This window comes from Jatropha curcas, chromosome 1 (genome assembly GCF_041381405.1).
Source record: "Jatropha curcas cultivar XTBG-Jc1 chromosome 1, XTBG_Jcur_1.0, whole genome shotgun sequence".
In the NCBI taxonomy this organism is placed as follows: domain Eukaryota; kingdom Viridiplantae; phylum Streptophyta; class Magnoliopsida; order Malpighiales; family Euphorbiaceae; genus Jatropha; species Jatropha curcas.
Window position 1 is genome coordinate 28,660,193 of NC_143151.1, and position 18,096 is coordinate 28,678,288.

Below are 18,096 nucleotides of genomic sequence, written 5' to 3' on the forward strand. Positions count from 1 at the left end.
TTTTTACAAGCATAATTAATCTGGATTAGTCCTTGTTTTGAAATATTATTATTCTGTACGATATGTAGTTTTGCCCGGCAAAGAAAACTAGAACTAAAGGTCAGTTTACGTTTTTGACTTGTTGATGTTGAAACGATAACAAAAAGTCAAAATTAGGCAAACAAGAAATTTATTCAACAAAACTTTAGAAAAGTCTCATTCAACAATACATGTTAGTCCTCGTTTTGAATATGTGTACCTTTTTTTAGTTTCTGAAGTGAAATTACAAATGCATTACTTTGTAGGTGGAGTATCCATAGATCGCCAAAAGCCACTCAAACTAATTAAATTAATTCAAACTGATTTAAAATTGTAATTTTAGAATATTGACGATTTGATTCGGTTTGGTAGGTTCAGATCCCTTTGCAAGCATTTACGTAGCCCTAACAATTTTTTTTTTAAACATGAAATATTAATTTTTTTTTATTTTACCCTCTAAAATAGTAAATCTTTTCAGTTTTGCTCTTTTAACTCTTTTAAATTTTTTTAGCCTTTAACTTTAATTCCTGACTCTGTCATTGTTTGCAAAGTCAAATTTATAAAATAAAATTCGCTCTAATGTTCTACCACAGAACTTTTGAAAGGTGTAGCACCCTCACGTATTGTCTTTATTTTTACCAAACTCAACTAAAATAGATGAAGGAAACTCCTATGTGTATGCTAGCTACGCGAAAAGACCATATGATGATAAATATGGATTCCTACCATCCATCAATGCATGGTGTTCTTTAACTCAATATTACTCTAGACGACGAAGATGATATTACACATAGGCATGGAAATAATTATTGAAAATAAAGAAATTTGTGTTTTCCTTCCATTATATATACTAGTGTTAAGAACGTACTTTGCACGTTAAAACTCATTATTCCTATATTTTTTTATTTTTTTTAAATATAGTTTATTGATTTTTCTATAATATAATAAAAATGATAATAAATTATTGAATAAAAAATAAGTATATTAATTAGGTAATTTTTAGTCAATATCTTATTGTAAATATTATAATATGCATGCACACAAAATGAATAAATATTGAAAAAAAATCCAAATTGATGAAAAAATAAAACTTTATGATTGAAACGGTATAAAAAGTAAAAATAATCATAACTCAAGTAAATATAATATCTTTAAAATTAAGAAGTAAAATAATAAGAACAAAAATTTTTGACATATAATAATAAACCTTATAGCAAAAGAAATAAAATTATTATGTTGATTTTTTCTATTAGTATTAAACATGTATATTGATAGTTCTTATTTTAATAAGATTTCTAATTGAGTTATATTATAATTCATAATTAAAATATTACTTATACGTCTTATGTTCAACTATTGAAAGTACAATAATAAATTTAAATACTAAGTATCGATTTTTTTATTTTTTTAATTGAATTATTTTTATTATTTTATTAGCTAACATAGCCAAAATAGTCATAGATATTAATTTATTATTTATTATTTAATCATTTAATTATTTTATTAATAGTTTTATTTGAACATTTTAAACTTTTTTAGTAATTTAAATTAATATAAAATAAATTTATGTAATTTTTTATCAATTGAGTCAAAATATTTGACATATACTTCGCGTTTCTTAACTGAATCTTCAACTTTATTTGATAATTGATTTTTATTTTTAGGTCAGGTTATAAAAAAATTTTCAATTTTCTATCTTTATATTTCCTAGTGTTTAATTGAATAGTATTAACCAATCTAACTAAAAATTATTATATAATTTTAGTCAACCAATAAAATTAAAAATTTTCTAATTGGGATGGGACTAAATTATCATTAATGATATTGTTAATCAACCAATAAAGTATAAATAAAATTTAGAATTCCTAGAAAAAAAAAATTATAATTTACTATTATATTATAATTTAAATATTAAAATTCCAATGATTACCTTATTTCCATCGAAATATTTGAAACTAAAAAATAAAAAATGAAAGATATTATCTTGACAAATATTATTCTTATAGTCCTAATAAAATATAAAATAAAAGGAGGAAGAAAAGAGAAAAAGATGCAAAACACGTATCAATTTATAGTTATAACTTTAGCAACGGATAAAAATTTCATTGCTCAACTATTTATGGAACCGTTTCCCAACTCTTAGCAATGGAAGAAGAATGAAATCCTGTAAATTAATAAAAATCAATTGAGGTTATAATTTTAGAAACGAAAAAATATTCCGTTTCTAACCTGATATAATCCTGTAAATTAATAAAAACCAATTCAGGTTATCATTTTAGAAACGAAAAAATATTCCGTTTCTAACCTGTCCGTAGAGCTCTACTGAACAAACAAGGTATGTTAATTAATTAAAATAATCTGATAAAAGAAACTAATATAACTAATCTAATTAAAAATTGTTATATAATTTTAATCGATAAATAAAATTAAAACTTTTTAATTAGAATAGAATTAAATTATTTTTAATCAACCAATAAAATATTAATTAAATTAGCAATTTTCTATTTAGAATAAGACTAAATTATTCTTAATAATATTTTTAATCAATTATTCAAATTAAAAATCTGTAAAGATATTTATCACAAAAAGAAGACGTGATTTCAAATTCAATAATTTTAAATTGATAAAAGTTTTATGTAATAATTTTTGATAGTTAAAAGTAATTTTATATATATATATATATATATAGTGTTATGATATGACAAAATCCTAATTAGAATGATATTAAAGGACAAATTTCTAATTAGAATAAGATTGAATTTATAATTATTAATGATATTAAATTCCTAATCAACAAATAAACTTAAAGTTTTAAATTAGATAATTTTCTATTCAGAATTAGATTAAACTTCCTAATAGAATTTAGGTTCAAATAGAAAATTTAACATAATCAATCAAAATTAAACTATTTTTATTTTTCAGCCAATAAAATTAATGTTTCATAATTAGAATATGAATAAATTATTCTTAATGATATTTATAATTAACCAATAAAATCAAAAGTCCATTGGAGCATTTTAGAAACTCAATGTTTTTCCATTTATACTTTTATACAGAAAAGCAAAGAATTTTTTTCCGTTGCTAAAGTAAATTAACTAACAATTTGCATGTATTAATTGTCAAGAGAATACAATTTCAATTAACTAATACAAACTATATTCGCAAAGTCAATGATGTTTATTCCTATTTTTTTTCAAATTAATGAATTTATTTGTTCAAAAGTAAGTTATCATTATTTTTTCAACCAATAAAATTAAAATTCTTAAAGTTTTATGTTCTTACCATATATATCTTATATAATATATAATTTTATCCAATAGAATTTATATTTAAATAGAAAATTTATATCCTTAATAATAAAATAGCTTTATTTTTCAACCAATAAAATTAAAGTTCTTAATATTTTATATTCTTACCATATATATCTTATATAATATATCAATAAAATTAAAGTTCTTAATATTTTATATTCTTACCATATATATCTTATATAATATATAATTTATTTTATTATTTTATTCAATAGAATTTATATTTAAATAGAAAATTAAAATCTTTAATAATTGAATTAGATTTATTTTTTAATCAATAAAATTAAAATCATTAATAATGTTCTATTTAGAATTAAATTAAACTTCCTATAGTTGTTAGAACATACTTAATAAATATAAATAAAAATTATTCTATTAATTTGTAAAAAAAGAAAGTTAAGATTATATTTACCGCAAGAAGAAGACATGATTGCAGACTCAATAATTCTAAATTAGCAAAATTTGATAAAATAATTCTTGATAGTCAAAAGCAATAAATTCATGGTAGTTAAGAGTAAAAATTCTTGATAGTCAAAACTCAAAAGCAATTAAAACCAAACATATATATAGTGATATGATAATACAAAATCCTAATTACAATAATAATAAAGGAAAATTTTCTAATTGGAGTGAGATTAAATTTATAATATTAATATAATGAATTATCATAATTAGAATAGAATTAAAGTCAAATTCCTAATTATAATGAGATTAAATTTATAACATTAATAAAAAAGAGCTACTAATAAAGGATTAATAAATTTATTATTTTATGTTATAATATGTTTAAATTATAAGATATTAAATCATAGTATTTTATATGTATAGGAATTTCAAAAGTTTTTGAATTAGAATAGGACTAAATAATTTTTAATGATATTTTTAGTTAATCAACTAATAAAATTAAGAGTTTTCTAAATAGAATAAGACTAAATTATTCTTCAATCAATCAATAAAATTAAAATTCTATAGGGGCATTTGGAACCCAATATTCCCCCTCATTCGCACTTATATAATTTGAAATTCCTATACATGCAAAATAATTATGACTTATTATATTATAATTTGAATATTAAAATTTTCATAGCTATCTTACTTCCATCAAAGTACTTGGAACAAAAAAAAAAAAAAAATATTATCATAACAAATATTAATCTTAAAATCCAAATAAAAATTTAAATTTTTATTAATAAAACATAAAATAAAAGGGAGGAAGAAAAGAGAAAAGAAAGTGCAAGCATGTCAAAAGATATGCGGATAAAGGTGTGCAGTGAACATAGGTTCTGTATTTTGGTTACAATTTTAGCAACGGATAAAAATTCCGTTGCTAAACTGATTGTAGAACCAACTTTTATAATTTAGAAACTTAAAATAATTACGTTGCAAACACGTGTGTAGAACTCTTTGTTAACTCTTAGCAACAGAAAAATAATGAAACAAGATTTGTTGATTAATAAAAAAAAATATGATTAAGGAAAATAATATAATCAATCTAATTAAAAATTAATATATAATTTTAATGGATAAATAAATACAATTTTTCTAATTAGAGTGTCCATCTCTTTAAGATATTTTATGATGATGCTGTTCAAGAGTGAAAGCTTATAATTATTCATGATTACTAAACTATTACAGTTAATCTATAAACCTATAGATCTAAATTATAAGAACTATAAGTAAAAACTATTCTATTAATTTGTAAATGGAGAGAGAGAGTTAATGTTATACTAACTGCAAGAAGAAGACATGATTGCAAACTCAATAATCTCAAATTAGCAAAAGCTTGAAGCAACAAACTCTTAATAATCAAAAGCAACAAGCTCTTGATAGTCAAAAGCAATTAAAACGAAATATATATATAGTAAGATGATAGGAAAAATTCCTAATTAAAATGTGATTAAATTTATAATATTATAAAACTTCAATTTGTAAAATTATTTTATTAAATATTTGAACTTACAAAATCAGATTAATTAAACACATATTAACTAGTCGAAAAATGCAAAAATTAATATTATAATAACATATCAAATTAATATTTTCCTATAAAAGCCAAAAATTTTTAAAATAATTTTTTTTTCTAAAAAGCATGTAATATTATCAAAATTTATTAATTCAAGTGTTTAAATATGCCATCCATCAAATTTAAAATATGATGTAATTAAAATTATAAAGTTTAAAAGTGAATTTATGCATTTCGCGAGAGAAAGATCAATAACTCAAATAAGGCCGAACATGACGCTAGTGGTTGGGCGGGAGGGCCTCCTTAGTCGATGGTTTCGTGGCAGCCAGCCTAGCGGGTTTCGATACCATATTACGCAGGTGTAATTTGTCTGTTATAGAGGGCGGTTGATAGTTTGTCCTCTCTTTTTGGAGGTTTGGAGCTCCTTGTTGCAGACAGGCAGGCCTAAGTAGCAAACTTTGATGATATAACCAAATCAAAGTAGTATTCCAACTGCTATAGAATGGTTTGTTTATATATAGATGTAACTTGAGAGGCAGTTCGCCTGAATGAAAATTTTAAAGGGTCCATTCCATTCAGTCACCATCTGCATCCAAAGGTAAATTGGTGGTTTGCTTAAATGCTTGGAGTAAATGACGTAGTTAATTAAGGAAAGACTTATTCTATACCTGTCTATGAGATCACTTATATATTAAATCAATCACGGATAGTATTTTAATCTAAATAAGGATATTTTTAACTATATATTAAGAGAAAAAAAATTAAAACAGTAACAATTTATTTAAAAAACTATTTTTTAACCGGCTAGTTTCACACGTCGAGTGTAGATAAATATAACTCAAGACGAGGTTTATTTGTGAAGAAGTTCTCTTTTCTTTATCAGTTAAACATTTTTGACTTGGGAGGAGAAAGTTGAAACCACGTACATTGTTTTTGACAAGCTTGTGCTGTGACTCAAATAAAGTGTTAAATTTGGAATAAAAGTATCATTCATTTTTGTCTTCTTTATTTTAAGTTTAGTTAGTCAACTTGCATTATCTTGTATTGCAAGGATTATATTCTGTTTATTAATACTGGTTATTTAAATGAAAGAAATTTCTCAAACGGCAGTTTTTATACAGACACCACATATGAGTAATAATGATATGGGTGTTCCAACTCCACATGTTTGTTTCATTGTTGTATTGTTTTTTTTCTTTTAAAGCATGGGGGAAAGGAGGATTTGAATATCAATTTATTGTCAGATAGTATATGCATTTATCATTAGACTATGCCTTAGTATTATTGTTTTAAGACAATCAGGTTTATTAATTTGCTTTGTCGTGATATATATATATATATATATATATTCTAGGACACCTATTACAGGAGGAAGTAAAGTTGGACTCGCATATGCTCTTCGTGAGGTAGGCGAGCTTAGGTTGAAAGTTGTGTTTATGATGCTTCTTGTATCGTCAAAGATGTTATTCTAAAGGGAAATTAGTTAGTCTGCAATTAGAAAATGCCTATTGCAAGCTTAAATATGTTAGTTTTTTAGGTTTATATTAATAAAGTCCAAAAGTCAAAAAAATAAAAACAAAGATAAAACTTTTAATGTTTTCACTAAATCAAGACACTGTTTTTATTATTTATAATGTTCGATATAAATGGTAGTGTTTTTACTAAATTTTAAAGTTTGATAGAATAATTATGAAATGTTACTCCCTTTTAATATTAGATGAAATAATAATTAAACATCGATAGCTACTAAGACAGTTAACAGGTAAATTTGCCGAAAAGGCTATTAACATGTAGTTAAAGATGACCTTAAAATATTAAAAAAAAAAAATTGAAAAGTACTTGTACAAATCAGCTAGCAGCTCGGAGCAAAAAGTTTTAAAATGCAGTTGATGGAATCTTTAGAATAGCTGAGATTGTTCAATACGTAACAACATATGTTTAGCAATAAAAAAACTCTTTTAGGAAGCTTTAGAATAGCTTTTTCTGGCCATTATAGCTGAAAAATGACCTTCAGGTATTCTCTGCTTAAGAGATATCCGCAGTAGTGAGCTAGAACCATTGCTTTGGCAATGAAAGCCACGCTGATGGGCAAATAAATTGGGAAAAGTTTTGATTTTATCGTTATATTATTTTATTTTATTTGTATATTCTGTCTCCATTGCACTGTTAATTTTTTGTCATTTTTCCATTAAAAAGTACACAAAAAAAAATAATAGAAAATACTAAATCGAATTAGTTAATTTTGGTAAAATATAAGTTACAACAAACAGATAATTGAACCAAAAAAATGCTATAAAAAATAAGTAAGTCCGACAAAAATAAAAATATAACCTTACTTAATCGATGAACACTCTTTCTCACGATTTCTACACGCAAGCAGAAACTTCTGTTTCTTGTCATTCAATTTCCTATGACACAATAAGCTCTAGAAAAGAAAAGAACAAATGATACTTCATTGGATATCACTTTCCCATGTGCGATACAAATTACAGGACAGAGTAATCAAATGAATTTTGTAGTGGCGTGAATAAATCTAGCCACACAGTACAGGCCATTTGATATTGATTGATACATAATAAAATGTTACATTTACAGAAATATAAATATTACATATTCCTAATGATCAACTTTTCTTAATCTCCAGTCAGTCTACTGTGTTTCTCGATGCGAAATGAGCAAATAGAAAATCACTATTCACAAGAATCACAATTTTTTGCTATGGGCTGCCTTGAAGTGAAGGGCAGTCTTCTTTTTCTTCTTCCAAAGCTTAATTATTTGAGAATTACAGAAAATAATCAAAACCTTCATTGTGCAGAACAGTCAAAACTCAAACGTTGGAATCTCAGAAGAATATCCATGATTAGCCTGGTAAACCATACGAGTAAGTATATTCCTGTAAGGATCACTTTTTCTTTTCTCCTTCATTAAAGTAAGGCATTTCTCCACTTCAGTCTTCACTTGTAAGTACAATTCTTGAGCTTTCTCTCTGTCTTTCAATTCCGTCCTCCTTCCTGCATAACATGATTAATAATTCCTTCAGAACATTTGTTAGGCCTATTGTTTAAAAAAGTCCGGAACTTTAGCACAGGTGTCAATTTTGACCTCATGAATTTTTGAATGTTATAAATTTTATTCATTTCTTGTGTTACCTAACTAGGGCGTGTACCAACCCTACAAGGACAGTGTAGTATTTTAATATGTGCCATAAGTCCCTGATACACATGCAGCTTCAACTATTATCAAAACAGTTTACTGAAGGAAGAAAATTAGCATTTAATATTAGAAATGATCATGTGAAACATGTCGACATGACATGCTTATTTTTGAAGCGTGTTATCTTAGAATTGTAGGTAATGTCAGCATGCTGCACCATGTCCACATAAGACAGGCAAATGTCCAAATAATACCACCGGAAGAAATGACTTTAACTGATACAAACACTTCATATACAGTTGAAATATAATCGACAAAATTAAAAGATTGGGTTAAAACTAACATATATGCTCTATTTTTTAAATTCTCAAAGTGATTTGGCTCATTATGTCATGAGAATTAACATTGCACACATTCAAGGTATATTTTTTTTTTTTTTGGCCAAATAGATGATTGTTGCTTATGTTTTCACTTGCTGATTTTTATATATAGTGTATTTTCTCCATACCTTCGGTTTCGATTGGTTTCCCAAAATAATAATATAATCTTCCTGGAAGTTTTGGTAGAACTCCTGGAACGTACATATCTTGGTTTCCCGCTTCACCATGTACTTCAGTCCTATCATAAAAAGAGACCAAGAAAAGAAAAGAAAATTGGAAATTTAGGATAAATACAAGTTAGACAATTTACTGGAAACCAACCTGCAACGAAGTGTGCATACCTCACACTCTTAGTCTGCTCTGCTATCGCTTTTATGTAATCCCTAAGGAAAGGAACCTTCATTTGGTCATCATAGTCAAAAACTACCTGGGATGAGGAATACATGATTAATTATTCATTTGATTGGAGATCGGCTTCAAACTGGTGATTGAGAAGAATCCAAAATGAAGGACATACAAATGCCAAGTATCCAAGGTAAATATAAGATATTAGAGATTAGGGGTACTCATGGATCAATTTGAAGTAATAACTGAACCAAACCTGAAGTGGCAGTTTGGAAAAAATAAAATAAAATCAAATCAAAACTTTTACCGCGGTTTGAAAGAATAGAAATTCATTTAGTTAACAAGTGTAAAAAAGAGCCAATAGCATATTAAGACATAGCCTAGTAATAAGCGCATATATGACTAGATCCAGGTTCAAAAACTCCCTCCAACAATGCTAAAAAAAAAAAAAAAAAAAAAAAAAAAAAAAAAAAAAAAAAAAAAAAAAAATAGAGCCAATACTATATCAAACATGGAAAGTGGATAAATGAAAATGATTCACACATGATTTTAAGTAGTTGTTCAAGGTTTTTTTTTTTAATTCATTTTGTATATGATCCAAAAAAAATTATATATTAAATAAGATGTTAGTTAAGCAATTTATTGATATAAAATTTAAATGTTGATTTAGTCTACATATATTACTAAAAAAGTTATAAAAAAAACTACGGTTTCACCAATGTATAATTTGTACATATTATTTTCCACAAATTTTTAATATTTTAAATTTTCATAAAATAATTATATAATTTACCTAATTAATTCAAAAGTATGCTTTAACTACTACACAGTATAAACTAAGCAATGCAAAGGAAATTTTTATTGAAAAATTAAATTAAATCATTTATCATTTAAAAGTTCAGACATAATATATATTATAATAACAATATGGTTTGGTTTGGACGTTTTTAACCCAAAAACCATAATTACAAGCCAAAAGCTTGGTTTTTAAACTTTATAAATTGAACCAAACCACCAACTACATAAAACCACAGTTTAGATCAATTTGGATTAATTTAGATTGATTTGGGCGGTTTGATGAACACTCCTATTAGAGATCATGAGTCAAGCTCAAATGTCACTATTTCATTTAAGTTTGGCCAAACCATCAATTTCACCATAAATCAATTTTTGTAACATGGGCACTTTGAACTTAGCTACCTATTTGCAATTACACCATAAAAGGCAAATTAGGGTAAAAATTGTGCTCTAAAAGTAAATCAGGGCATCCTGAACTTATTAATTTATAGCAACTACATAAAAAAAAAAAAAAAAATTATGGTTAGAATTTTGATTCAAATAGTATAAAAGTGGACTCCATAACTAACCCTAGCTTATTTAAATGAAAATGCACTGTATGAATTGAAAGGGAGAATTAAAAGTTCAAATTGCACAATTTGCATAACACCACTTGCTTTCCTTTTATTTCAAACAGTGCATTTTGTATACAATTGAGCTTAGGTTAGCTCAACTCAAGCATGCAACTTACTTTTATATAATTTTGATTAAAATCAAATCTCCATTTACTTCTAGAGCACAATTACAACATGTTGATAAGTTTAGGCTACCCTAATTTGGTTTTAAAGCATAATTGCACCATAATCTGTTTTCAGCTTGCAATTGTAGATAGGCCGATATGTTCAAGGTGTCCAAAGCACAAAAGTTGATTTAGAGTAAAATTGCAACAACTCAAGAAGTTCGAAGTTCGTGGTAAAATTGATGGTTAGGCCATTTAAGCTTCTCGATGTGACAATCATAAGCTATTCACATCATAAAAAGCTCAAGCCTAGTTCAAGAAAAGGTGAAGTGGATGTCTATATTTTAAGAATGTAGGAAGAGTCATTAAAAGAAAAGAAAATCCAAAAAAGTGAGCAGTGTTTCTCACAGAACAAATTGATAGAAGGCGAGAGCATATGAAGTAAATATTCTGGACTCACTTCAAAAAAATCATCTTCTCCAACAACGCCAAATGGCACAATCTTAGCTCCAAACCGAGCTGCCATCCTGACAAACTCAGACTGTTCTGGCCAGAATAATTTGTATTCCTCACCCTGAGAGGCATGAAAAGTTGACTGTTGGTCAAAAACCACATCACAGAAGGCAAATTTCATTCTAACATAGACCAGTAATCCGAAGAATGATGATTCGAAATTCAGATAACAGGCAAAACTAACAGCATTACCTTCCGATGACAGGTCTCACGCACACCACCTGGGTACAACAGTACATGAGCCTTTGAAGACAGAAGTTTATAGAGAAGGTTTCCTGAAACAGGAACTGCACCCAGATGTCTGACTCTGTCAAATTGTGAAATTGGAGGCAATGGTCCTTCTCTCAGTCTCATAAAATTCGATGGATGTGCTATTCCTCTCAAAAGAATATTTCTTTCTATAAGAAATTGGGCCAACATTGGATATAAATCAATTCCCATTAACATGTGATAGCCAATGAACAAGACTGGACCTTCTGAAGGAATTCCTGCAAGACCCGGAACTATCTTTCCATCTTCAAATGTAGAGAACATTACAGGGCTTACAACATCTTCAATCCACCTAAAACATCATAATTGGAAAAAAATATTATTAAAAAACAACTTAATTAATCATAAACAACTCCTATAATAATGATGGCTAAAATCACTATCAGGTTCACTCTAACCATTTGGTATTAAAGATTGTTGCACAAGACCTGGAAACAAGATCTCTCAACTATAATGCTTGAGAGGAAATTGAAACAAGCACATCATTTCCCATGTCCACCTACCTCATGCAGCTGCTAGAGTGGCTAAGTTAACTTTTGTTGTTATCCCATTAAAAAATGCAATTTGTATCAGTGAGATAGCAAAACGGTTTTACCTGACTGATTCATATATTCTTTTGAATTCAGCAGGGGTTGGTCGTATGTAGTCTGAAATGTAGTCATGGTATGCCCCTCGACGATAGAAACTGGTACCCTTGATAACAGTCCCTAAGTCAAATTCATCTTCCTGCCATAAGGACAACTATTACATGGATCACAACTAAAAAACACTCAAGATTTTTTTTTTTTTTTTTTTTTTTTTTGATATGTGTCCTTTGATAGAGATGGAAGAGGAAGAGGAAGCGTTGCAATCAGGAAAATATAAATTTAAGGATTCTCTTAATTATTTAGTTATCATCTTGTATATTTTCTATTTAGAAAATATACTATTCTTTAGAAAATTTAACTGAATGATTTAGATTCAGATTTAAAGAACAAAAAGGTTAAGGACCAGAATTATGGATGATTTAAGCAAGTAAAAAAAACAAAGGTTGTTTGAAGGTGTAGCAGAATCAAGTGCAAGAAGAGGAAAATTAATTTCTTTTTTTTAGGATGTGAACAACTGCTGGTCCTATCAGTGCTACTATATTTGAATGAAAGAAAAGAAGAGGAAAGGAGACACTGTAACCACCAAGACTTTCGAATAAAATATTGACAACCATTAGTGGAAGACTTGTTATCTACTAAAATTAAGTATCTCAAACTAGGAAGAAAATTTTTCAACCCAATTCTAAAATAGGAAGAAAAAACGACTTTCTAAATCTTCTAACAGAAACAAAAAATTCCTAAAAAATAACACTTCTGTTTGGTTTTCATTGACTGCATCAGAAGGAAAGGGAGAGTTTGTTTATCTTACCAAGAAGAGGAAATGACCACTACCATAAAACCCACGTAACTCACATTTCGGCAGCAGATGGTGAAGTCTTTCACCTTCCCCTTGACTTGGTAGCAACTTGTCATTTCCACTGAAAAATACAGAGCATGAGATCAGGCAGATCATTCTGGACTCTGACTTAAAGCAGCAAAGCTACTACTAGTATCATGAAGCACGCAGGGGCAACAGTATATTAGTGAACAATTTGGCATGCAATGACAAAAAAATATTTTGAGAAATCCAAGATGTAATCCTGGAAGAAGATGTTTGCATTTTTCTATTAATTGGAATTCACGCAAAAAGTGCACAGATAGGGATGGCATTTTACTGTTTATGGCATATGTTTTAGGGCCCATAAACGCAACTATCTGGTTAGCATTAAGGAGGGATGAATTTGTTATGTCATATCAGAAACTGGCTAGTATTTGTGGATCTGCCTTTTAAAAGTTATGTATAAAAGAGCTATTCTAAATTGCTTGTCTTTCAAAAAAATAAATAAGCAAATAATCTTGTGCTTGCTCTTAGCTATTCGTTATATATGAGGATTATGCCAGGGAGATGGACCTGGAGAGTATTAGCGTTTGAGCATATACAGCATGGAGGCGTGAATTGGCAAATTCTGAAGCTGATTTAAGCTGCTTTAGCTTCCAAAGAATTGTTTCTCTCGGAAACATATCACTCAAGACCTGAGACATAAACCATCAACTTCTATTCAAAAGAGACCACATGATATTTTGTCAGCGTCAATATGAAAAGAGTAACAACCACTAGAGTCTAAAGATAACATGATAAACATGATCTACCTACAGATATCTAGCAATTGCTATTTTTATCTAACAAATAAGACACAAAAGAATAAATCCTGATGACAAAGCTCTCGACACGTCAACTGGAAAATGTTTTCTCTAGTCTTACAGATACTTCATCATCATTTTTCACATACGAAATTAATACTTGGACTCAGATATTTTAAACATTTTCTAAAGAGAAATCTTACAGATAGGTAAGATGATGCTGTGGTGAAATCCTGAAACAGCTCTCCAAGTAACTGTTGTAGGGGAACTCTCTTCATCACGTTATCTGTCACTGCCTTCAAAGGGTCACCTAAATGCATGCACCATCATCACTTGAGGAGAAAGAAATCACATATACACTTAAATGCAATTCTTTTATGGTGCTGAAATTTCCACTTCATTAAAACTGGAAAATGAGGATGAGGAGAGAGATGAGGTTTATTCTAGCCTAGAATCAGTTCCAGCTAAGTAGCAATTCCAATTTATGGATGTTTATCCAAATCTATGCTCTTTTGTTTACAACCCCAAGGCTAGCAGTTGAAAGTCCAGAAGCATGCTCAAGATTCTATTTAAAAGCAAAAGTTTTATCTGACGCCTTATAGTTTGTAAGAGATGGAAAACCATTTTTTGGATCCAAACTATCAAGCTTAAACTTTTAGCTCAAGTATGTAGGTTTTTCAATTATTATTAGTATTTCTTTGATTTTGAGAAAAAGAAAGATTGTCGGCAACCCAGAAGTCCCATATAATCAAGTAAATTTCAGCATAAAAAATGAGTAGCTGGCTTTTTTGATGCTTTAACCCCAGTAAGCTTTTGCATGAGGGGCAAGATAGAGATGTAAATACAAATCTTTTGTTGCAGAAATCAAATTATTCAACCTTAGGCCTCTCTAATCATTGATTCATATGTTTGGCCTCCCAATCTCAAACAGCAAAAGACCAAAAGTAACTTATTTCTTAACTTTTATTAAGCTTGAACTTGCTAGTGTTCACTAAATGATGATATTCAAGTAAGATATAAAAAGATCGATCACAATCAAGAAAGTTAACAGAATTCATTTCCTAGTAGTGGTAGACACAACAAATGTTTCCTGCTGGCAACCTCCCCAAGCTATCATGCAATATAAGTTAAAATGTGGCCAGTGGCTTAACTAAATTTCACTTTGTAACCTCACCTAAAGAAATTGGAAATGTTATTCTCTATGCAAATCTGTAGGTGCATGTTAATGTTATCCATTTGCCAAAAGGAAACAGATTATGGCAATACAAACATGATCCCAACCAAATTTAATATGCACTTACCTCCATGCAAAATCAACTGTATCTCAAGAAATAGCAACACCAAAACAAACTGCAACTCTGATTGACAATAAATTAAAAACCTGTCATCAAGCTCAGCACATAAGGAAGGCGAAGCTCTAGTTCATCAGGTATGACTGCTAATAAAGGTACAAGAGGTGCCAGCTGTGACTTCTTAAAAGATGTTCCTGACAAATAATAACTAAATCAAGCAAATAAAGTGTAATTTATAAACACAAGCTAAGTGTTTATGTTGATGCTGAATGAATCTAAGCATTTCCCCTTTGTGCAATATGTGGTCGCTTCACTAATCAATACATGACATGTGCTTATATTGCTGAATTTCTTAAAATATCTAAAGGTCTCACCAATGGTTAAGAAGGACGCAATTTGTCACCTGGATTAGCCAAAATAAGCACAAGATCGATGTCAGGGTTAAGAGCTGCAACAGCAAGTGCGAGGCATGCTCCCAGAGATTCCCCAACAAGATATATTGGTCTGTCAGGTGAACGTTGATGTTCTGATTTAACTGTCCGTTCAACCAGCTTCACTAAGTCTGAGAGGAATTTGGGGGCAAATTAAACACAAGATTATGGTTTACTGTGAATTTAAAGAAAGGGGATATTTTTGACAAGGTAAAAGAAATGTCGTAAAGGACCTGTAAACGGTGTTCTATCCTTGACTGGAATATGCAAGCACCATATGTCGAAAAGCCTGATAAGGAAAAATAAAATCACATATTAATGAAGCATTAGCATTCATATTAGACGAGGTATTTCACCATGATTCTAATTATTAGACAACTCTCCTTTATTATGTAAATAAATTGGTTTAAGATTCATCTTAAATCAGATTAATATTTTTATCATTCATGGTGATAGTACACAAAGCAGATGAGAGGGTATTTACTTTCCAAGACTATGATGTTGTCTAATTAGGCCCAGCCCAACCCCATCAATCCCTGCAAAATTAGAGTCATCAACAAACAATTGAATAAGTCAAAAATAAAAGGTTCAAGGTGATTAAGGCATAATTTTCTGCAAGGAGATGAAAAAAAAAATATATATTTATATATATATATATATATATATATATATATATATATATATATATATATTGAATTTTAAATGTATATGCTTACATAAAATCTAATTTCAAGTTTATTTTGAAATAACTCAATAAAATTTAATCATTACCTAGAAGCTTAATAAAATATTGATAATCAAAAACTTAACAAGATAATACTACATATTTTTTTTTATAATAATAAAAAGAAAATACGTGTAACACTATAATAGTATTCATATCTATCTATAATAAAATAAAATATTTACGAGTTAAAAAAAAAATAGAAATTCAAGTGTAATGCACTCGTTAACAACTTTAGTTAGTTTCTTTTTTTTTTTTTTTTTTGTTAAATCAAAACCATATCACTAATACAAGTGTGTGCTTATACTAATAAGTATGGTTCGTTCGTTTTGTATATTTTCTACAAGAATGTGAAAAGTGAGAGGTATCAAGTAAGTCTTTTAATCACAATAATTGACATTAATTTAGTGAGACTAAATGAGGACTATAATGTTATTTTAGCTCGTTTTACCTTCTAATGAATAAAAAAAATTGTAATTTCAATAAAAATTTAAAATATTCAAACCATACAGTATGGATAAAAAAGTTGAATTTCTTCAGGGAGAAAAGAAAAGGAAAAAAGAAATCCTATAGTAGGAATTAGATTCTGTGTACTGTTTTTAGAAAAGCACATGCAATAATAAGTATATCAAATAAATACATGAATTTTAATCTAAAAACGAGAAAAAACCAAAAGAAAAGAGAAAAGCATCACGTTGGGGTCTTCTTTTTGTGGTTCCAATATTATTCTAATTTATTTAATTTCTAATTAAGAAAATATATAAAAAGTTAAAATTAATTTTTAATTTCCATAGAATATAATTTCTTGGTTTTAAATGTTACATTACTAGCATCTAACCAAACATGAAGAGTTTGTTTGGTACAAATTATTTATCTAAGAATCTCTCTTTTTCCAGTTACTGTTATTTCCAACTTAAATTATAATAAAAGTTACTTAAATTATAATAATCTCTTGAAAATATAAGGATAAAATTATTAATTATAGTATAATTTAGGGACCCAACTGTTATTTTTATACATAACTGTCTCCTGTGTCAAACCTAATTCAAAATTTCAGTCAATAGCATAGATTATACTAATAATTAATGGGAACAAAGGAAAGAGAAAGGCAGAACAGAAGAACACAAAGAGGAATAAAACGACTTGCTAATAATTAACGGTAAGAAAGAAAGAAAAGAGAAAAGGCAGAAGAACACAGAGGAATAACGACTTGCCGGGTAAATAGAGGAGGAGAGGAGACTTATCCAAGCGCGATCCACACTCCAACGGAGACAACCAACGTGGTGGACTGCCATCCGATCTGATCAAATCCTTCGACTCTTCAAAATAATCCTTCAAGCTCTTTCTACTCTTCATTTCTGCTTCGGCTAACTCCCAAATTAATGGACTTTTCTTCTCTTTTATTTTCGCTCTTTCTTCTTCTAACCGTTCCATCTCCATCCTTCCATTCTCTGCGAAACTCGTCGTCTTCGCCGTTGCACTTACTGTTCCGGTTGATATTTGCGCAACTGCAAATCGCCGAGTCTGATATGGAGCAGAATTCGATTTCACTTTACCGGATGACGATGATGGCGTTATGCAAGAACGAACCACCGCGGGCCAAAATCCAACTGCAAAAAAACACGTTCCGGCGGCCATCATGTTCGGTTTACGAATATCTCTCTGTCTCAATGGCGGTTTTGAGAGATTTAAAGCTGTTCAGTTGTAGACGGAGATTAGGTAATAAGTAATCTAGGGGCGGAGAGAAGGTGGACCTTTTTGGTCCCATGGCCTCAGCCTTTTGCCAGCAACATCAAGACAGGGGGGCCTCCTTGGCCAAGTAATTGAATCAATAATGAGACGATAACCAACTGATGTCGACCAAATGACAAAATTAATAATAACTAATTTAATTTGCATAAAAAAATATATATATATTTTATAATTAAAAGATTCAATTCCACCCGTTATAAACAAATGCAGGTACGGAAACA

The 18,096-nt window shown here is 28.7% G+C and overlaps 1 protein-coding gene across 2 annotated transcripts; it reads right to left on the reverse strand.

Moving 5' to 3' along the window:
• Positions 1 to 7,718: 7,718 nt before the first annotated feature.
• On the reverse strand, positions 7,719 to 17,942 carry LOC105630185 (phytyl ester synthase 2, chloroplastic). 2 transcript variants are annotated; one of them, XM_089724459.1, is made up of 14 exons: positions 17,338 to 17,941; positions 15,884 to 15,935; positions 15,633 to 15,688; positions 15,372 to 15,530; positions 15,058 to 15,162; positions 13,880 to 13,986; positions 13,447 to 13,568; positions 12,865 to 12,973; positions 12,065 to 12,195; positions 11,392 to 11,761; positions 11,147 to 11,260; positions 9,167 to 9,252; positions 8,954 to 9,063; positions 7,719 to 8,303 (listed from the first exon to the last, which is right to left on the reverse strand). In XM_089724459.1, exons 1-14 carry the CDS (start codon positions 17,762 to 17,764, stop codon positions 8,113 to 8,115), a joined length of 2,139 nt encoding a protein of 712 aa, XP_089580585.1. In that variant the 5' UTR covers positions 17,765 to 17,941; the 3' UTR covers positions 7,719 to 8,112. The 2 variants fall into 2 exon arrangements, with proteins under 2 accessions (XP_089580585.1, XP_089580587.1); XM_089724461.1 differs by lacking the exon at positions 15,058 to 15,162 and having other exon boundaries at positions 17,338 to 17,942.
• Positions 17,943 to 18,096: the final 154 nt, after the last annotated feature.